At 55.4% G+C, this 21808-nt stretch overlaps 1 protein-coding gene and 1 long non-coding RNA gene across 2 annotated transcripts in view; one reads left to right on the forward strand and one right to left on the reverse strand.

The window, feature by feature from the left end:
* Positions 1-1571, forward strand: part of LOC118915365 (uncharacterized) — a 9308-nt gene extending 7737 nt beyond the window's left edge. Inside the window, exon 3 of the long non-coding RNA XR_005026048.2 lies at positions 1472-1571. This is a non-coding gene — a long non-coding RNA (uncharacterized LOC118915365). The remainder of the gene's footprint in view (positions 1-1471) is intronic.
* The window catches only part of GGA1 (golgi associated, gamma adaptin ear containing, ARF binding protein 1), an 18797-nt gene extending 2061 nt beyond the window's left edge, over positions 1-16736 (reverse strand). The window contains exons 1-14 of the mRNA XM_036891107.2: positions 16438-16736; positions 12849-12933; positions 11510-11585; positions 10423-10521; positions 9290-9413; positions 8763-8863; positions 8015-8095; positions 6666-6806; positions 6508-6589; positions 5226-5333; positions 4346-4498; positions 1535-1599; positions 964-1130; positions 424-611 (exon numbers count right to left, since the gene is read on the reverse strand). Of these exons, the coding sequence (XP_036747002.2) occupies positions 424-611; positions 964-1130; positions 1535-1599; positions 4346-4498; positions 5226-5333; positions 6508-6589; positions 6666-6806; positions 8015-8095; positions 8763-8863; positions 9290-9413; positions 10423-10521; positions 11510-11585; positions 12849-12933; positions 16438-16480 (1513 nt within the window). The 5' untranslated portion in view covers positions 16481-16736. The remainder of the gene's footprint in view (positions 1-423; positions 612-963; positions 1131-1534; positions 1600-4345; positions 4499-5225; positions 5334-6507; positions 6590-6665; positions 6807-8014; positions 8096-8762; positions 8864-9289; positions 9414-10422; positions 10522-11509; positions 11586-12848; positions 12934-16437) is intronic.
* Positions 16737-21808: the final 5072 nt, after the last annotated feature.

Below are 21808 nucleotides of genomic sequence, written 5' to 3' on the forward strand. Positions count from 1 at the left end.
TTCACGAGACGGACAAGGCTAAGACCAGGCAGCCTTTACCAGGGCCTGGTGCTCCAGGTGCCTCTCTCCACTGCTGCGAGGCAGGAGAAGCCCAGGCTGGGACCTGGGTCTTTATTCTGCTTTGGTTTCGTGATCCTGGGGAGACCCCAAACCTCTGTATCGTGGCCCTGCCTTCCCAGGTTGGGGAGGACCCCGGGGCCGTCTATAAAAGCCCTCTTGCCTGTTTTGTGATCACCTGGGATGGACGAGGAAACTGAGTCCTGGGAAGGATGGAGGTCTTTCCTAGAGCTCCCTGTGACTCAGGCGATGGCAGGACTGGGAGCAGAGCCTCACCCTCCCACCTGCTCCACCAGACAGAGCTCCCACCAGAACAGTGAGCCGGCCGGGCCCAATCTGCACCTGCCCGCACCCCAGCCCGCTCACTAGGTTTGATGGACTCCAGGGGCACAGTGATGTTGGCCAGTGAGAGCTCAGGTGGTGTGGGCTGCCGCGGAGGTCCCGGAGGCTCAGGGGACACGGGGTGGAGGAGGCTGGTGGCGCTGGAGCTGGACAAGCTGCTTTTATTCTGCAGGTCCCGGAGTGTAAGCCGGGGAGCTGGCTGTTGCTTCTCCCTTTATTGGGGGACAGTTCATTGAGAGGTGTATCTTCAGTGCCCAAGAGATCAGGGGCACAGGAAAGGCTGGGCTTCCTGGCTGTCCCTGACGGCTGGCTCAGACGCCTCCCTGTCTTTCTGGCCTCGGTCTCTTCAACTTGGCCAGGCAGCTCCCCCACCCCTGCCCAGTGGGGTACAGGCCCATTTTTACTCTGTGCTCTGGGGGTCGGGCCTTGGTCACTGCTGCGTCCCTGAAGCACCTGGCACTCCAGCAGCGTGGCTCACAGGGACAAAGCTGCTCTGGGCCTCTCCCTGCTGCCTGTGGGGACAGGGAGGGCCCCCACTCCATGCCAGCCAGGTTATGTTCTTACCACCGCACTTGTTGGGACTCGGGGGGCAGCGACTGCTGCAGGAGGGTCTTCCCCAGGAGGTCCAGGTCATCCAGACCACTGCTTGCTGGCAGGGACGTCTGCGTTGGGGGCTGACTGTCCACGCTAGGGGCCGGAGCAGAGGCTGGGTGTTCTGTGCTGTCGGAGGACTGTTGGGCATACAAATGATGCAGGTGGTGGGGCTGCCCTGCCCTGCAGCCCTTCCCCTCCCTGCGGGAACATCTGGGGAAGCAGCAGCAATGGCGACAACATTCCTGCCCAGCCATGCCCCTCATTCCAGGGCCATCGGTTGGCTGGGCCCCGTTTGGGATTCTACTCTAGAATCTATCACTTTCCAGGGACCTCAAAGTCACTCAAGAGTAAAGGAATAGGGAACCCCATCTCAACCCCAGGGAGACGCACATGGAGGACAGACAGCCACCTGCATCCCCCACCCTGGGATGGGTGCCCCAAGGCCCTCTCACCTCCTCTCCCTTCTCCAGCCCCTCAGGCTGCCTGTCAGAGTTGTCCTGGCCCTGGGGGACAGGTCAGGCTAGTTCCTGGCCCCTCCTACCTGGAAACTGTTCCATCCAGCACCGTCCAAACTTGGGCCTGAAGGGGGTGCAGGGTCACTTAGGCCTGAGGGGAAGCCAGACAGAGGTAAGGGGCTGCATTCCTGAGCAGAGGCAAGAGCTGGGGGGTGTGAGCGACATGCTGGCTTGGGGTTCGCTGGCTCCCATCTGCTCCCCAATGTCCCCCCTTTGAGATGCTCAGCTCAAAAGGGAAAAACCCTCACTTTCAGAGGAACCAGAAGCAGAGCAGAAATAGAAACCAAAGACCCTGATGACCCATTCCCCAGGCCCACACACACTTCCTCCCCTGCCACTCAGAAGCCAACTCAACTATGGACATCAGAACTTTGGTCTTTGTTCAGGGTAGGAGAAGGGAGCAGGGAGTGGGAAAGTGAGGTTCCTCACCCCACACACCCAGACGGCCAGGGGTCAGCATTCTGAGCCTGCCCAATGACTGACCTCAAGGTCAGGGCACTGCGGGACAGTGAACAGGGCCCTGGGCCCAGGCCTGCCCCAGAAGCTGAGCACCTGTGAGCAAGGTGCTAGCTGGGCTGTAGTGTCTCCATATGCACAGTGACGGGTGGGTGGGGGCAGGCTCTGAGGCCCAGTCCACCCCGGGGTGTGGACCAGGGCTGGCTGACTAATGTCAGGAGAGCTGTGGGCCCTCGGGATGGCCTGCTCACTAGGCCTACCGGTCGGTAGAAGGCAGCAGGTCACCAACCAGCCTGATCTCTGCCTGCCCTGAAGCACAGCCTCAGCTCAGTTCACTTTACCGGAGAAGACAAATTATTCTGCTCCTAGGAAATGCTGAGCAAGTGAGGCCCAGCTCAAAGTGCTACCTGACAGAGGCAGGGCACAGAAGTGGGGACTCTTAGGTCTCTTCCTTGGGACACACCCGAGAGCAGGGATGACTCAGAGGGAAGGCTGACATTTACACCCCAATTTGTCAGGCACTTCAGGCGTGGGTCTCATTTAATCCTCAACTTTAAAAAGCAGGTGTGGAGTTCTTAATCCTCTTCTAAGGATGAGGAAGTGGATGCTTAAAGGGGTTAATAAATCTACCCAAGGTCACACAGCTGGAAAGTGGCAGAATTGGACTTGGACAGAGCGTGGCCTAATTACTGGAGTATGAAGCCCTGCGCTTAACTGTGTGACAACCCCCACAAGCCTCCTCTGTGACATGGAGGCAAGAGCGGCACCTATGTCGCAGAACTGTCGTAATAAATCAGGAACATCCGATGAGGTGCCAGAACCCCCTCTCCAACAGACCGGAAGTCCACACTGCCCACTCTGACCCTCACCCCTCAGCCTTCCTGCCACAGGGAACCGTTTAGGACAAGCTCTCTTTGTGGTCCCAAAGCTTCCTCTATTCCCCCGAGCTGGTGGGTGCTGCCTGTCACTTCTGGTTCCTGTTCCCACATTTTCTTTGCCTTTGAGTAGAAACCAGAGGAAGTTGGAGGCTCAGGGCTCTGCTGAGGCGACTTGGGGACAGGAAGTGCAAAGCACACCTTGCTTCGCATGAGGATGTGGCTTTGCCACTGTCACTCGCTGGGGACCAGGCCATACACACCAGCTGCCGAGTCAGAGAGCCGCCATTGGGCCCTGGTTCTGCTGGGGAAGATGAGCCTGTGGGCACCCTGTTGTCACTGGACCATCCCATACCTCTCTGTCAAACAGGGTCAGTGGCTCTCCCAGAGTCACCCCTGGCTCTGAGTGAGAAGGGGGCAGGTAGGTGGGACTCTTGAGCAGGCCCACAGACACCCTGGGGTCAAACCCTCCTAGGTAGGGTGCCGGCTGGTCCCCACTCCAGTCCTCATTTCCCTCTCCTGGCTGATGAGCTGAGTCAGGGCAGCAGATGGGCTCAGCTTTAGAATCTAATCACCTTGTCCAAACCCTAGTGGCCTCTTTGGGCAAGTCACCCAGCCTTTCTGGGCCTTGCTTCTGCATCTGCAAAGTGGGGATGTTGACAGCATCTCACGTGGCGGGTGGAGGAACAGCCGGGGAAGCCGCTGGCCTGGGGCTCCGCACACCCGCTGCTCTGCCAGCTTTGGTTTTTAACCTCAGAACTGGCTCAGGAGCAGAGAGTCTGACTCTTGGCTTCCAAGTTAGTTTTCCAACATAACCTTCAAGATTGCTTTGACAGAGCCTGATCACCTGTTTTTAAAACTTCAGGGCTATTATGAGAAGGTTGTTAATATGCCCTGTGGCTTCTAAGCTCAGATGGGGCTGCTGTGCCCCAAAGCTAGAAACCCAAAAGCTGCTTGGCTGCCTGGGTGCCTTCTTCGCCAGGGGCGAGCCTGGTTCCCTGTGGGCTGGAGCCTGTCCCCGCCCTGCAGGATGGCAGGCCTGGCCTGGGACCAGCTTGAGACACAGAGCCTTGTGCTCTGAAGCAGCTTCCCTGGTGCTTCTGGTGCTGTGAAGCCCGGAGCTCTCCCTCTTCCTTTCGGTGGGTGGGGAAGTCACTGATTTTGCCCGGGCAGCTCCCAGTTCTAGGCTTTTACCTGCTGCAGGTAAATCCCTGTTTTTCCCTCAGGCCACAGGAGCCTGGGTGCAGCTAGCTTATCAGAGGTCAGTTCAGCCGCTGGCTAGCCTCACCCTTTCACTGTATAACCTGTATGACCTCCTTTACTGCTTGGAGCCTCAGCTTCCTCGGCTATGAAACGGGCCTAGTGACCATCCCTCATCCTCTGCAGGACTCGCAGGAGGACTGATACTCTGAGCAGACCATGCTCTGCAAGCTGCCTCGTGTGCTGCAGCGTCATCCCCTACCTGTAGCCAAGCCCGCCCTCCTCCAGGCCCGCCCCCTTCCTCACCCAGAGACATGAGCTCATCATCAAGCAGGGAAACCGAGGCGCTGGGCTGCTCAGGGCTGGCCTGGTCACCAGGGTGGGTGGGCATGGCTGGGTAGGTGGTGCTGGTAGGAGGGAGATCCAGGCCTGAGAGGTCCAAGAGGGCCGAGGTGCTCCCTGGGGTTGGAAAGGGGAGTCAGGCAAGTCCTGGCTGGAGGTCACTCAGGCTCCTGGGAGTCCACAGGGGTTGGGAACAGCAAGCTGTGTCTACCCTTCACAACCCTCCTGCTTCCCCCACTTGCACACTGTCCTTGACCCGAGATCGCCCACCAGGCCCTTTCTTTAGCACATGGGATTCCTTCCATCTGGGACATATTTTTCCTCCTTCTACTGGGTGAGTTGCCTCCCATCCTTCAAGGCCTGGCTTGAATTCTGCTCTTCTGTGTAGTGCTCCATGCCTGCTGCCCCAAACAGGACTGATTCTAACCTCTACAGTGGTCCCCCACATCTGTCACTTTGCTCTTATTGGAGCTGAGCTTGTGATGTTTATGTGTCAGGCTCTCCCTGCTGCCTTCTGATAACTAAACTAAGCCTTGCGGGTGTCATGTAGCCCCACACAACAGGTGCTGGATTTGCCAAGTCAAAGAAAGGCTTTCCTTCTGCCGCCTGTCCTCGGCGAACCCTCAGCTCCCCCCACCTCCGGTCCACATCCAGACTTCCTTCCCCAACAGCTGCGGGCTTGGCACAAACGCCCCCCCGGCTCTCTCCCTGGGGGCTTTCCCCATCTTAAGGGGCCAGGGTAACCCTGGCAGTCACAGCTACCAGCTCTGGAGGCAATACCAGCCTGGACTCTGTGCCCTTCCAGGCTGGCGGGCCCTCCCCGGCTCCCTGGCCACCTCCTCACCGGGGATGGAGCCAGATGCGGCATCACCGTTGACCTCCTCGCCCCTCACCAGCTGCTTGTACAGGTTGATGACCTGGGTGAGGTTGTCGTTAGCCTGCAGGATCTCCGCTGGAATGGGCAGGAAGGGAGAGGCCAGGCTGAAGAAGTGTGGGGTCCTCTGGGGCAGATGAGCACCCCACATCCATCCAGCCCGAGTGATGGGGCGGGGCCGGGGGGCATCCCCATCTCACCTACTCAGACTCAGGCTCTCCGCTCCCTCCTCTCGCCCACATCACCACACACTGCCCTTTGCTGGCCCTAAACACAGTGGCATGCTGTGGCCTCCGGGCCTTCACACTGGGGCCGCTGTCTAGATGTCCCCCAGATCTCTGCATGGCTTCATCTCTTCCTGTCTCTACCCAAAAGGTCTTTACCCAAAGTCATCTTGGGGAGGCCTTCCCTAATCCCCACCCCACACTACCCAGGCCCCTGCCTGCTTTTCTCCATGCCACTTACCACCACCTGACAAATGCCACTGCCCATGTCCTTGGTTTATTGTCTGTCTCCTCTCCTTAGGCTACAAGCTCCACGAGGATATGGCTTTTGTCCGTTTTGATCACTGCCATATCCCTGAGGGCCTAGAATGGCGTGTGGCACAAACTAGACCCTCACCGACATACCTCCTCGGGGACCGGGGCTTAGAGGGATCTGGCAGCGAGCCTTTGGGCAGGGCCCAGGTACCTGGCACATGGGAGGCGCTCAGTGAACTCCCGCTGAGTGAGGGGCTGAGATGGTATCCAGACTGCTGCCCAAGAAGCCCTGGCTGACGTGGTGGCAGAGAACAAGGACGAGAACCTGACATGCGGCCCCGGCAGAAGCCACGGGGCCCAGCTCTGGAATTGCTCAGGCCTGTGGGACTGGCCCTTGGTCTCTAGCCTTTACTGGGGAGGCAGTATGTGGAGGGACAGAGCCCCCAGTCTGCCCTGGCTCTGCACTGTGCCCTGTGATCTGTGATCTGGGCAAGTCCCTTCCCTCCCTGAGACCCATCTGGAAATGAGGACAATTCTCCCTCCTGTGCAGCTGTGGACAGCGGATGGGGTGCCTGCGAAGGTGCTTGGCCCGTATGACCTCTCAACCATGCAGCCCCTGCTCTGTTTCCTTGGTCCACCACGTGGAGAAACCCAAGGACAGTGCTGGAGAAGGGGGCCCCCTGGTGGAGGCTCCTTCCAACTGTGGCTACTCAGAGGCCTGGGAGAGGCTGGGGAGGAGGTGGAGGGATGGGGCCGACTGTGCCCGGGCTCACCTAAGGCCTCGTCATTGTCCTCTGTGTCACTGGCCAGTCGGAAGAGTGTGGGCCGCATCCGTTCGCAGCGCTGGTAGAGTTCCTGGGGGCAGCAGGGTGGGCAGGTCAGGGCCAACAGGGGCCCCAGAGTGGGTGGGGCTGGGTGGAAGGTGGTGCACCTTCATGAGGTCCTCGCTGCTGCAGGCCGTGGCGCCGCCCTGGCTGTGGCTCATCACCATCTCCGTCAGCAGCTTCACATTGTTGTTCACCTCTTCAATGGCACTGACCCGCTTCGAGATCTTTTCCATCCGCTTCTGGTCCTAGGGTGGCATCAGCAAATGCCCCCAAGAGCCTAGGTTACGCCCAGCCCTGAGCCAGGCACTGCCCATACTATTCTGGAGAGTCTCTGCTGGCTGGTGTGAGATCAGACCCTGCTATGAGCCCCTTGTGCCAGGACAGGTCACAGAAGCCCTCTGCCAACCCTCTGCTCACTCCTCTCCTCCTGCCAATGACCCTGGGACCCAGGCCTCTGCACGAGCCTGTTGGAATCTCCTGGGCCCTCAGCCACGAACTCCAGGGATGGCTGAGGAATCTGGGTTTCCAACATGCTTGTCAGGTGATGCTGGCGGACCAGGGTCCCAGACTGATAACAGTAGTTTTACACGACCCATGCCTCCTGTGTCTGTCCCTTGAAAGAAGGTTCCCATACCTGAGTGAAAGGGGGCCTTAGTGGTCACCAAGTCCAACCTAGAAACTGATGCAGTGACCCCCCCCACCCCAGTGTCTGTCAGTGTCTGGCAAATGGTAGCTTATGGCTTTGAAAGGCAGCTGCAGGCAGTGACCCTGCTATTCCTTGCCCACTCTGTTTATTGCACATGGTCCTTCCCTGCAGAATGAGAGGTGGGCTTGTGCTGTGCCCTCTTAATTCGATCAGCCTCCTTGGTGCCGTTGTATCAGAGGGTCCACCCCTAACTTGGAGGTCAGAGTGTGCAGCTTGCCCTCAGAAGACAACCAGAACTCTTGCCCTCCAGGTCTCTGGACTGCACACTTTCTTGATGACTTATCCTTACCAATAAAAAAAGTTTTGGCATGTACCCACAACTTACATATAATTATGAATTAAACAAATTCTATTTTCTTTATATATAAACATACATGCACACACATGTATGCCCATGTAATATACACACACACACATGTATATATACACATATATGCACACACCCGTATATACCTGTGAATATAGTAAGGCCTAACTTGTTTCTACTTTTTATGGAAAAAGTAGTCAGCCTAACAGAAGACCATCCAGAGCAGGTTAGCTTGGCTGCTGGGAAATTCTTCCCTCCAAACGCTGGTCCTGGCTCTGCCCACTAGGGTCTCCCAAAGTCAGCCAGCCCTTCCTTTGCTGTGACAGCCCTTTAGCTGGGTCGCTGTGGGACTCCTCCTATGTGTACACACAACCCCACTCCGCGGCCCACCTCGGCAGCCCCTCCCTGCCTCGTGCCAGCGCTCCAGGCTCAGCCATCACCTCCTGCACCATCTCCTTGATGAGTTTGTTGGCTGCTCGGAGGTCCTCAGGGTGGGAGCTCTTCAGCAGGCGGGCCAGCATCTGCAGAGACAGAGGCATGACCGCGGTGGCAGTACCTGGACCTGGGGCTCAGACGCCTGAGGTGACATCTGACTCCCCATTTCCTGGCTATGGGACATGAATTACTTGAGCTGCCCGTGCAATGATGAGAAGCTACTGACACCCGAGGGGTGGCCCCAGAGAAACTGAGGCACTGCCACTTAACTGCTCCCCACAGTGCCAGTGAAATAAGTTACTGGGGAATGTGCAAAATGTATTGCTATTGATAGAGAACATTTCTGGAGGGCTATATAAGAAACTTAACAGTGGTTACCCTCTAGGGCTGGGACTGGGCAGAGAGCTTTTACTTTTATCTTACCACCTTCTGTGCTGTTTAATTTCTTGCCCATGAGCACATGCTTCTTTAATAAAAAGCTAATAAAGTTATTGTTGAAAGATACATAAACTCCTGATTGACCCATGAAATGCCCTCAAACAAACCCCAGGGACACACTCTCTGTCTGAGACGCAGGGCACTGAGCAGGGAGTGCTCAGCATGCAGTCGGTACCCAATAACCGACGCCTGTCACTCACTACAGGGGCCATACTCTGTGTGAGCCTCCGCTCCCAGGCAGAGCAGCCGGGGGCTGGAATTCCATGGCCCCTAAGTGGGCCCTGGAGGCCTCATCCACCCTCCTTGGAGCCTCACCTTGGATTTCTCCTCATCTTCAAAGATCACATTCTTGGGCCGTGGAGGAGGAAGGGGAAAGGCGGCGTCATCTGGAAGCTTGGGGTCTGACTTCACAATCCCTGGAGTAGACGGTGGTGGAAAGGCTGTTAGAGGGCCCGGGGGTGGGGGGTGAGGTGGGAACGGGGCAGGTGAGGATAGGATGGAAGGCCGAGGGCACTCTTTCTCCAGCATGCCGGCTCTGGGCTTTGGTGGGCCAGGGCCAGCTCCTCTGCTACCATGTCAAACTGTGTATGGGAAGTTCAGGCGCCCATATTTGGAGGCCACTCCATGGGGGCTGCTCGGAGGGAAGCCTGACCCGAATTCACCTTCTTGCCACCCAAGCTAGCCTCAGGCACAGCCACAAAAAGAACCCAGCAGCTCTATGTGCTTGAGAAGTTAAAGAGTGGGCCCGGGACCTTGCTGTCAAAAGCCCCTGAAGCTGCTGGAGCCCCAGCGGAGGGAGGAGGGGAGGGGGCACTGGTCACACCCCACCTCTGGTGCCATACCCTGTTTCTTTAGCATCTGGTAGGCCTCTGCAATCTTCACCTCCTCAGGCAGGCCGACTGTCCAACTGTAGAGGAGCTCCAAGATTTTGTTCTTCACCTTCTCCGATGTCCGAGAGCCCAGGTACTTCAGGGACCAAAGGGAGGGGAGGCCTTTGACATTGTCTGGCCCTACTCGCTACAGCCCCAACCCCAGCCCAAACCCGCTGTGTCCCCAGCACTCCCTCACAAACCTCGGCCTACAGGGCCCTCACATCCCACCTAACCAGCCTGGTGCACATGGAGCTCACCTCCTCTCTCCGCTCAGTTGTGCCACCCTGTCTCAGTTTCCCCACCTGTTAGGTGGGGATGACAGCAGTGGCACTTTGGTGGGGATACAGGGTTGACACAGAGCCCAGAGCCCGCTCAAGCCGGCTCATGTCAGGCCTCACTCTGTGACCTCAGGAAGGGGGAGTCACAGGGCTCTGGGCTGATGAGGGAAGGGGCAGGTGTGGAAGCGCTCAGCCCTGGGCCCTACTCCGCGTTTCGCAGCTGCAAACTAGGCTGAGGGAACTGGCTCTCACACCAGTCACCTCCTGGGCAGAGAATGGGGGCAAGCTGGGCCATTCAGTGCTCTGGTCAAGGGAGGGGTCTGAGGGAGGGCAAAGAGGGTGGGTTCTCACTCAAGGGGCACCAGACACACATTCCCTATGGGAGGATTCCCAGGCCAAGCCTGGGAATGTGGCCCATCAGCAGGCTGTGTCACCCAGGTTTGGGGCCTCAGAACCCAAGCCCTCAAGGAGGCCACTCCTGTGAGGTGGGGATAGAATGCACCTCACCAGAGACCCTCCCCTAGAGACCCAGGTGGGCTGTCAGGTCTGCAGGAAGAGGCCCCAGAGCCAGAGCAGCCCACGCTGGACAGCCACTCTGCAGCCATAGGCAATCTCCAGCCAGTCCTCCTTTAGCCGGCCGCCACCAGCTCGGAAGCCCTCCTCCGAGAGACCCAGCTGTCCCGGCCTTGGCCGTGTGCGGCGGATGTTAGAAGGGGTCTGTGTGTTGGCTGGGCAGCAGAAGTGGGAACCCCTAAGGGAGGCCCCCTAGGGAGGGCAGTCACCAGGCCTGGGGAGCCTCTCCTCAACCCATCTGGCAGCACCCACCTTGGGAGACACGACCTTGATGAGCTCGTTGAGGAAGCGGAACTTGCCCACCTCATCGTGGAACCTCTTGCCGCAGTTCTTCATGCACGTTTCCAGCACCTGGGTGGGCAGGGGTGGGGGCCCCAGGGAGGCTTAGAGCAGGCGGCCTCCCTCCCACACCTGCCAGGACCCGGAAGCTCAGGGGCAGGCAATTAGAAGGGAGGGACTAACTCGTGAAGACAAGAGGAGTCTGAGGTTCAGAGGCTCACTGAGACAGATCAGAGGCCCCTGGGGGACAGGGCGGGGTGACTTCAAGTGTCCAGCAATGCCTAACAGGCCACAGCAGCCCCTCCAAGGCTTAGCCACATTTGAGGACCACCTGTAAATTATTTTCCTACTATTCTTCTTTGACTTTTTGTGAACTTCAATAGGCAACACCTACCTTAGCCTTATCCTAAGCTATGGATCTGTGAAAACAGGACTAGTGTGTATTGGACAAAAAGCCCCACAAAACTAATGTTAAAATACATACACAATCATTAAAGGAAGAACTGTTTATCTACCACCATCCAAAGCTTCTTCGGTGGGTTTCTCTAGCGTCCAGGCCTGGAGGCCACAGACCTACACCCACCAACTCTTCTACGAGAAACCTCTGGTCTGAGCCACAGGGTGCGTCATCCCTCGCACCTGTCCCCCTGTGTCTGCAGACCACTGATGGGCTGGCTGGCTCTGTGATGCACCTGGGGAGCTTGAGAAACATGCAGTTTCCTGGATGCAGAAACTGAAGAAGTTCTGATTGGCAGGTCTGGGCTGCAGCCCTGACTCAGTGGTTTAACCAGCCTCCTGCAAATCTGATGCACCCCTGGAGCAGCTAATCCTAGGGGCCACCTGCCCACAAGGCCTAACCATGCAGGGTCTGGGGTGGGAGGCCAGACCATTGGTTCCCTTGGGTCCCTCGGGGGCTGGCCCAGACTCCCATTCTAGGCCATCTTGGTTCATCGCCTTTGGGCTCTAAAGAGGAGCCTTATGGGACCCCAAAACCTGTCTTTGCCTCCCCTGTGCCATGCACATGGTTGGGGACAGAGGGTACCCCCTCTTCCCTTCTTACCGTCAGGGCCTGGATTGCCTCCCATTCCTGTGGTGACTGGATCTTGTGGGCCAACAGCCGGGTGGCAAGTGGAGGCCTGGAGGAGAGGAACAGCACAAAGTCAAAATAGTCAGAGAGCCTGTGGCAGCCCAGGGCAGGGCCACCATACCACTGTGCCAGGACTGCAGCCCGCGGTGGCTTCTGCAGGGCAGATAAAGGCCCTGCTCCCTCTCTGGATAGGGCTGGAGACTGTGGCACGACAGGGCAGGGCCAGGCAGGGAGTGCAAGCCAGGAACCATCAAAAGGGGTGAGCCCAGTCCCTCTGCTGGCTTTACCGAAGACTATGACATGCTGTGTCCTCAGCTCACTGCAGGGACAAGTTCAGAGAGAAAACCACTGCCTTCAAGGGCCCAGTCCAGGAGCAGAACACGACAACACAGTGTGAAAGATGGGCAGCCAGTGCTCCCTGGGGACTCGAGGGGGCACGGGACATTCTGCTGCAGACTATCAGAGCAGCTTCTTGGTGGACGTGGGGATGCTGCCTACCAGATCGTAAAAGACCTGTTACTAGGGAGAGTAACAGTGAACATGGACCGAGCGCTTGACTTGTGAGGTGCCTCATGGGCACCTGCCTGCCTAGCCTTAGACAAGCCGTCTGAGGTTTTACAGCTGAAGTTGAAGCTCTCGAGTGTTCAAGTATTTGCCCAGGTGATTCAGCTAACTAAGGGCTGGACGCGCGCCTAAGCAGGTGGACCCGGGAGCGTCCCTCACTGCAGGCAGCGCACCTGCCCGGCTGCCCGGGTGGAGTATGGGGGAGGCAGAGCTCACTGAGCTGCAGTGCCGACTTCAGCACCACCTGGGGAGTCTGCTAACAAGGTCTACTCCAGCCAGCCCCCTGCCAGACAGTCTACTGGGTGCAGCCCAAGAATGTGCATTTTGGACAAGCATGCTGGGTGATTCTAACACAGGTGGTTCTGGTTCTTCCTTGAGCAGAGGGCCTCTTGGCTCTTCCCAGATGGGGAGAATGCAATTCTTCCCCAAGGACGCCCTCTCTGCCAAAGCACTGGTGGAGGCTCAGGCAGGCTTGGTCAAACAAGGACAACCCTTTTCTTTCTGAGACTGTGGGGCAACCACTGAGTCCCCTGAGCTTCAGTTTCTTCACCTGTAAAATGGGTCCAGCACACAAGCAGCACTCAATACAAAGTGCCCACAACCATCATTAACCTGTGGGCACATTAGGAATGAAAACTGGGTCTCAACCCATTCATGTCTCTGCCTGAGGCCAGGATCTGGAGTGTGCACTGCAGGTACACAGCAGATTCTGTTCGGTTTGTAAGCAAAAAAGGGGGAAGCTACCTACCCCTCGAAGTCCTCATTAAGCTGCTCGCAGAAACCGTTGATGCTGGCCCAATTCAGCTCCTTGTTCAGGGGGTTTGTGGCTCTGTCTGCAGCAGGAGAGAGGGCCAGTGTGGCCTGGTGAGGGGTCCCTCCCTCTCCTACGCCCTACCCTGGCAGCAGAGTTTGGTCAGCTTCCCTGCAGAAGGTCCTACTTTTTTAGAGATCATGATCAGGTACTGTACCCTCACTCCCTATTGCTCCCACCCCTTTATCTGTACACCTGTCTGCCCACCTGACCACAGTGCCTCTAATTCTGCCCCTGAAAACTGTGTCCCCACAATTCTCATGGCATTTACACTCAGAGACAATCCAGACTAAGAAAAAAAACAACATAGTTCCATCCTCAAGGAATTGTGAGGTTGGGAAGTAGGCCAAGGGAAAAAGGTTCTCAATACAATGTGACAGAGGGAGGCAAAGGAGCCACAGGAACAGAAGGAGGGGACTTAGTGGAGCCTGGGGCCAGGGGAGGCTGCTCTGAAGGAGTTAACCGGCTGGGGATGGCATGTCTCTGAACAGCTCAAGGCTAGATGTGAGGAAAACAGGCGAGGGTAACTGAGCACAGGGCAGAGCATGAAAGGCCTTGGTAAGGAGTGAGGTTCAGGCGTCACTTCCAGAAAGCCTTCCCTAACCCTGCTCCTGCCCAGGGTAGCACTGCCGGGTCAGCTATCTCTTCTGTGCCCCCAGCCCTGACCTTCACCATGGGCCCAAGCCTGCTACTGTACCACATCCCATCCACTGTGCACATGGAGTTCTCCCCTGGCAAATGCATGAGGGCTCTGCTTCAGGCAGGCAGGCATGAGTTCTGGGGGAATCTGAACCCGGGAATGGTAATAGCCAGGAAGGGCGAGCAGGTCTACAAGAGGGGGTGGAAAACATGGCCAGACAGTCACCTCCCTGACCCCGGCATTGGTTAAATGACAACCAAATAGGTCACATAACTTCCCTTGACCTCTGTTTCCCCACTTGTAAAGTTGGAGTGAAATATGGACTGATTTCAGATGACAAAATACTTTCTCCATGGTAAGGTGGTAGGGGCAGCCAGAGCTAGAGATTTCACCACCTCCCCACAGCCTGTCTCCAGGCTTCACCCTGTCCCGGCCAGTTCTGCCCAAGCCTGAGGAGTGGAGGGAACAGAGCCCAGAATGGGACAGAGAAGGACCCGTGGACGGAAGGAGGCTGGGGACCCTGCCTACTTGGGGCCTATGCTGTGGCAGAAGGCCTAAAGCTCTGGGCTCCTAGTGCCTGGCAGCCATTCACTCAATTCATATTTGTTCAGTAAATATTCTGAGTGTTGAGGCCATAGCAGTGAACAAGATGAGAATCCCTGCCCTTCTCAGAGCCCAGTGAGAGAAACACTGACTACTCAGATGAGCAAATAAACCAAAAATCCTGTATCCTATTGCAAAGTGCTATCAAGGAAAACCAAGCAGGAAGAAGGTATGCAAAGTGTTGGGGTGCCTGGGCTCTGGGTGGGCTCTCAGAGGAGACAGAGCTGAGCAGATATGAATGAAGCATTTTCTCTGGGTACTAATCTCTGTTCCAGGAGCCCTGCAGAGCCCTCCAGTCTCTCAAGAGAAATGAAGCCCCTGCTGACCACCTAGGGTAAATAAGGCCATCTACTCTGCCTTCCAGCCACCCAACATGGCCAGAGGCTGGGGAACACCAGTCTGGAGTTAGAAGACAGAATGGGGCTGGATATTGCCCATTCAGTTACACTTGGCTGGGGGACACTAAAATGGGAAGTCCTTTAAAGTGTCAAAGACATGTGAGTCTGAGTAAGGACAGAGAAGCTGGTCCAAGAGACAGGTCCTGACTCAGAAGCCAGAGAGGAAGAAGCAGGGCATCGTGAGACATCAGCTTTCTCTCGTCTATCTGGCTCAGAGTGAAGGCCTCTGGGTCCAAGATATGTCAGACCTCTCTGACCCTGGTCCCCAATCCCCAACCCTCTTTTCTCTACCTGGGGGAGCACTATCCCTCACAGGTAGCAGGTGAGAACACCCAGGGAGGGAGGTGTTTCACAACAGGACACGACTCCACCCTGTCACTCCACAGTGGTGACAATGTCATCATTTACCCACCAGAAACTATTCTTTACTTCCCACCACTGCAAGGGAAAAGCTTACAATATTGCTAGGACACAAATGGGAAGTAAAAGAGAAAACAATCTCGGCCCCACTCACCAGAGTCCAGCCAACTGCCAAACCCAGGTGTCCTGACGCCTATTTCTCTGATCAGACTCTGGCCTCTGGGAAAAATCCTCACTGAGTGTTTTTTATCATCCACATTTCAAGTCCTGCCAACTGACTGTCAGCTCTGCCCATCCCCCCAAATTGCTGCTGAGATCTGGACACTTGTGGCACAGTCTTGACGGCCAGTGAGTGCCTCCTTTCGGTGCCCTCCACCTCCCCTGGCTAGACTGACGCTGAAACATCCCTGGAAATGGTGTGGTTTTGGGTTCAACCTCAGGGTTTAACTCTGCTCAAGACTGGCTTGAAAAGGGCTGGTCATTACCCGAAATCATCACCCTGCGCAGCTCTCTGGTGTGCCTGGAACCAAGAGGCTGAGCTGCAGGTAGACCCAGAGGTCTCCCAGTGGCCCTGGCACAGAAGTGAGCCTAATGGGAGGAAAGACTTGAGAGGCAGCTGTCTTTAGCCCAGGGAAAAGCAAGACATGGCTCTCAGAGACAGTCCAGTAGGGATTATGGGAGCCAAGGATAGTAAACAACCCGGGATAGGGAGGTCAGGTGAATGGTTTAGGTGCTTGGAGCCCTGAGTAGCAGGAAGCTGTGTCTAAGGAAACACAGCAAAACGGGTGCAGGGGCCTGTGGAGGAAGTTCAGCAAGCGCTAAAAAAGGAGTCTTGTCTGGAGGTGCAGAATCTGAGAGGCTGGCAAAGGTAGTAATAGGAAACGTGGATTGACTTGCGGAGTCTAGGACCAGACCCTCCCAAGCCCGTGGTATTTGGGGGTTTCTAACTGTGTGGCCAGGACTTGGGTATCAGACAGACCAAGGGGTCCTCCTTTCCTGGGCAGGGGAACCAGTCATAGTAGTTGCAAGCTCAAGGAACGGACAGGAGAACGTCAAGCCATGCAGGGCCTGAGAGTGGAGGAATCGGGCGCTTAAGGGGAATAGGGCCCTTGGTTCCCGCCCGGGTATAAAGTGCAGCCCCGGGGGCTGCTCGCTTGCTTCCTCCCGGGGCCCAAAGGAATGACTTGGGGTCTGCTCCTCCATGAAGAGGTCTGGGCCTGAGGGTTGGAGACTGCTATCGTCCCGGGGGTTCTGGGCGCAGAGCAGGGCGCAGTTCGCTCGCTCCCAGGGGTCACAGACCAGGGAACGCACGGGTGGGCAGCGACAGCTCCCACCGCGGGTCCGCGCTTCGGGTGGGGTCTTCCTTCACCCCCGGGTCTGAGGACGGACTCGGGGCACCGCCCCTCCTGGGCCGGGGGCGGGGCGTGGGGAGGGGGCGCTCCGTACCCCGCCTCCGCCGGGAAGGGGCCCGCCTCGTGCCGCCGGTTCCGGTTCCGGCCCGGCCCGCGCCCCCCCGGACACTCACTGATTCGCGCCTCCAGAGTCTCCGGCTCCATCTCGGGCTCCATCTGCCACAGGCCCCCAGCCTCGGCACCGCCCCCCGTCCCCCGTCGCTCTCGCGGGACCTCCTCCGCACCGCCCTCCGCCGATTAAAGGGGCAACGTCCGCCCCGACGCGCGGGAGCGGCGTCCACGAGCGCTTGGCACCATAGAGACGCGAACAAGCTCGCCCAGAGCGGCACCCTTCTCCCAAATTCCCCCCCAAGATAAGTTTATCTCCGAGCGGGACCGGCCGCTTGCTTTCCCGTTTACGGCGCTGAGACTGGAGAGGGAGCGGAGGACTTGGGGGCTGAGGGTGGCACCATGGAAACCTCACTGGACTCTAACTCGTTCCGCGTCACGGAGATGCAGGTGACTACTTCCGGAGGAACACTCCGCAGCCATGTTTCTGAGGGGTCCTAAGGTCACTTCCGGAACCGTCGGAGTACTTCCGCTTAGAGGCCAAAGTGGGAGGACCCTTAAAAGGGCAACGACTTACGCTGCCCGCTGTGAAAATGACGTCAAAGTTTGTTGAGTGCTTACAGAGTTCTAGGCACTTGTTCTAAGCACATTTTATACATTAATCCATTTACTCCTTACAACAAGCACATGAGCCAGATTGTTGGTCTGAGATCCCAGAGGGGCAGATCCTGAACCCTATACTATCTCCTGCATTCATTCTGCAGTCATTTAATGAACTTTGCATTTGCTTTGCTCCATGACAGGCGCTGGAGAAAAAAGACAAAGATAATTTATTACACAGTGTGATGGAAGCCCGTGGGGGTAGTCACAACACAGGAGGGGCCCTTTACACCAAATGGGGTGGGAGTGGGGTGAGGGATGATGGGGTGTCTTGTCAGGGAAAGTTAACAGAGATAACATTTAATTGAAAGAACAGACGGATTTCTCGGGGTAAACCTGGTGTGAAAAGTTATTCCCGGTGGAGAGAACCAAACGTTTCAGGGCTCACAGGGGAGAAAGACTATGATGAGTTCAGTGAATTGAAAGTTTCAATAAGGCTCCAGAGGATGTTGGCCCGGAATTAGTCACGCAGGTTCTGTGTTTACCTTTTTTTCTGTAAGCTATTTTGGATGAGTAGCTATGTGTTTGGATATAAGCTATGTGTTTTATGGGTAGTGAGTCAGGCTTTTGTTTTACAGCAGTCCAGGTGACAACACTGGGAAGACACTGGTGGGGGCCAGACTGACATCAGGGCTGGCAGAATGAACACACTTCCTGGTCTCGGCGCCTTTTCTCCTGACGTCACTCCCTCCGTCAAAGATCTCCCTTATCTGCCTTTCCCACCCGCGGCCCGGGACCTCCGGGTGCCATCACGCCTGAGGGCAGCCAGGTCCCCCCCTCTCCTGGGTCCGTTGCAGCCTGTCGCCCCCTGGCGAACCGCCGGGGAGCCGGCCCGTTGCGCTTCTATAGTCTTCCCTGTTTAACCCAGGAAGGTTAAAGAGACAGAGACTAGGCAATCTGGCGAATCCGGTTCTGCTGGGCCGTCGCCTTGGTGAGTGACCTCGATTCACCATGCAGAACCGCAGTGACCTCATCTGGGAGATGAGGGGGTTGTGCTGGGTCAGTTTTCCCCCTAAACTCAACCATTTAGCCGACTGAGACGCTTTTCTAATTCTCCCCCACAGGTCATTAAAACTATAAAGTGATATGTATGTTTATTGCATTCCTCAGTAAAAGCTGTAACATAATATGTACTTAGAGCTCTTTTTGTTTATTTCTTTTATTACTGAAATGAATTATTACAGAAATAAAAGGCATCCACATTTACCGAATTGATTTAGGGGCATTTACACACTGTCAGGAGTTACTTTTTAAAGACCACATAGATTTAACTTGGGTTCAAATTCTGACTTAATTGTTTTCTAAGCAATATGACCTTGGGCAAGTCACTTGGCCTTTCTAGATCTCAGGCTTCTCTTCTGAAACATGGTTGTGAGAATTCAATGAAAGGGTGTCTGCAAAGTGAATCCCTTAACACATGCTCCGTACCCATTTTTCCTGCTGAACTTTTCTCCTTCACACTTAACTCCATCATGTGTTTCCCTTTTTTGCCATGTTTTTTATCTCTTTCTGCCACCAGAATGTAAGGTCCCTGAGGACAAGGGATTTCATTTCTTGGATTCACTGATGTATCTCCAAGGCTTAAAAGAGTAACTGGCACACAGTAGATGTTTCATAAATATGCATTGAATAAATGAAAACTATTATAAGTTTTATGGATGGAAGGGTGCAGGAATGTGCCCAGTATTGCAAAGTGAGTGTGTATGTAGGGAGCTGGGGGAGAGTCAAGGCTCTAGGCTGTGCCTCAGTGAGTCCTGGAGAGCAGGGCTTGGAGGGAGATTCAGGAGCTGTGGCTTATTCAGGTAATGGCCCAGACTGGGGTTCAGGATAGGTGGTGTGAAAGGAGGAACCTGGGATGGTGAGGATGGTGAGAGGAAAGAGGACCAGAGGACTGACACAGGAATCAGGAAATGTGGGAATTTGGCCTTTGGCAGCTGTTCCCATCTCTTCCCTCTGCCAGTGTGTTGCTCTGAGTGACTTGGGGTAGGAGGAGTGAAGCTGAGCACCCTTGAAGCAGCTCTAATGAACCAACCCTCGCTGCCTTCCGAGGGTAAGACCTCAGACCCTTCCCAGGAAACACCTCCAACACTGGAAAGGCGGGTGAGGCTGGGAGGGAAGGAGGAAAGAGGAGACAGAGAGAGAACTTGGAGGGCGAGTGGGAGGGCACCCAGTCCTTTCCTGGGGAGCTGTAGAAGGTTGAGGGAAGAAGCTGAGATACAACCTCAACTCCAGCCCCTGTGACCCCAGCCACATCTTGGCTCACATCTCCTTCCTAGGCAGACCCCTGGGGGTGGGACACAAAGGACTATGGCTATTATTGCCCCTGTAATCCTCACACAGACCTCAGAGTTGGGTATTATTCTGTTTTCAGGATGAGAATTCTACAGATGAGAACACAGATCAGGCCCTGCATGAAGTTGTAGTTGGCCAGTGCCTCACACAGCTTCCATCACAAGAGCCCCATAAGACCAAGTCCCTGCCTTCAAAGGGCAGAAAACACAAAAGCAAACAAACCACACTGAGATCATTATAAAGGTCTCCAAAAGGGCTGGTGTGAGAACTAGGGGCTGTGTGTGGAGTAGCTAGCTGGCAGGCTGTTTTGAGAAGTTGACATTTAAGCTGGGAGGGCATTATCTGTAGGAAGGATGTCTAAGAAAAGATAATAGCAAGTGCAAATGTTTTGAGGTCACACAGTCAAGAAGACCAGAGCCAGAATTTGAACTCAAGCTTGAGTCTCTGCACCTGAAGTCCATGTTAGTCTCAGGAGATACAATTCCAGGTTCCACTGCTGACCGAGAAGAAAGCAGGCATCAGAAAGATGGTAAGGTGCATGGAATATATGTATTCAACCCCTTATGTATGTGTGCAGGAACAGGGGAGGGGGCTCTTATTTTCTGAATCAGAACTCGGCCATGTGGTGTAAGGAAGGTAATTGCCCTGACTTATGAATTTACATAAACGAAAGGCTCACAAAGTACTAAAATTCAGTTCCATTTCCCTGCACATTTAATAAATTATCTTAATTGAAAAGAATGACTTTTAGGTGGAAAGATATAAATTTGGTGCACATATTAATGCCTATATTATAGAAGATAATCTAATCGGTTGTTTGCAATTAAGGCTGTCCCAGAAAATCTGGATTGCCTGAAATAATGGGGCAGCAAAAATAAGATTTGGTTTAAGGGAGACTGGGTCATTTCATGTGTGTGGAGGGACAGGATTAAAGCTGCTAGAGAAGGAAGCTTGTTCATTGGGGTTTTCCATGTCCTGGGGGTTTGGGGGTGGGGATCTCTCCTGTGACCGTTTGTCTCACTGCCTTTGCTCTGATTCCATGATTAAGATAATTTGGTAACAGTTATTGATTCACCTGCTGGGTGCCGTGACATTTACATATATATCATACCTTTGAGGTAGGGATTAGCCCAGCATTTTACAGAAGAGGAAAATGAGGTCCAGAGAGGGTAAAGAAAACCTTGACTGAGGCCACAAGTTAGAGGGAAGCTGGGACCAAGTTCTGTTTGATTTATAAGGCTGCACTGGGTTTACTCTGCTGGTTTTCTCAGAGGTGACTACCAGTCAAAATCCCCTGGGGAGATAATTAAGAATAGAGGCTCCTGGACAACCACTAGTACAGGCTGTACCCTCTGGGGACAAGTCCAAGGTTAGGCTTACCCTGGGCTCAGTCCACACCCTGCCCCCTGCAGCCGCCTGAGCCTGCGTGCTCTGGTTCCCAAAGGCCTTAGATGGAGATGGGCCCGTGCAGATAGGCAGACCCACCGCCAAGGTCTGACTGCACGGCGTGGAAGACCGCTGCCGCGCCGCGGAACACTGCTTCCCGGCCCTTCCCTGCCCCAACTCTTCTACCATCAGCCTCTCTCATCTCGGGTTCTCAGGTGTACGGGGAGGTGGTCACACTTTCTGGTGGCTGAATTGTGTGCCATCTCAGATTTGGGGACCGTCTTTCCTTCCGGGTCCCTTCCCAGGGGCTGGGAAGATCCGGCTTACAAGGGGTGTGGGCACAGACGCTAGGTGACCCTCATCCCACCTGTTGAAAGGAATTCCTTCTGGGAGGGGTTTCGCCAATAGGAAAGTAATATGCAAATATGCCCTTCGTTAATTGGCTAATAGACAGATGCGTGGCGCTCTTTCAAGTGTTGTGGGACTTGGAGCAGGGAGCGTAACTCCCGGGCAGAGGTAACCGGTGGGGGCAAATGAGCTCACCCTGTGCCAGGCCCTCGTCAGGGAACCCAGGGGTGTATGAGAGAAGCAAGGCACCGCTTTCGTGGAACGTACATTCTGGTAAACTAATAAACACATAAGTAAACGATGTAATTTCAGGTCGGGGTGAGTCCACGTAGACAGTGCACCCGGAGGCTCGCTGTGAAGCAGCAGCACAGGATCAAGTCCTGAGCGGCGTGTTCTCAGCGCTGCAGCGGAGGGCGAGACCAACTCTCCTGGCGGTGAAGTGAGGGGGCAGAGAGGAAGCGCCTCTGAGCAGGGAACTAAAGGAGGACAAGGAATTTCCTCCCCAAGACGAGCGGACAGTATGTGGGCAGTACGGCCTATCTGGAGAAAAGGGTGTGCAGGGCTTGAGGGTGGAGCTTGTGATTTTGGGTAAATCACTTCGCCTCTTAATTCCGGGTGGTGAAGGATTAGAGAACATGCAGAGCACCTAGCATACAGTAGGCGCCCAACAAATGATAAAGTTCCAAATGGTGACTCTTATTTTTTATATTCGGAGAGGTCCTCGATTTTGTTCCCTAGGTTTAGGGCTTT

This window comes from Manis pentadactyla, chromosome 10, assembly GCF_030020395.1.
Source record: "Manis pentadactyla isolate mManPen7 chromosome 10, mManPen7.hap1, whole genome shotgun sequence".
Classification (NCBI taxonomy): domain Eukaryota; kingdom Metazoa; phylum Chordata; class Mammalia; order Pholidota; family Manidae; genus Manis; species Manis pentadactyla.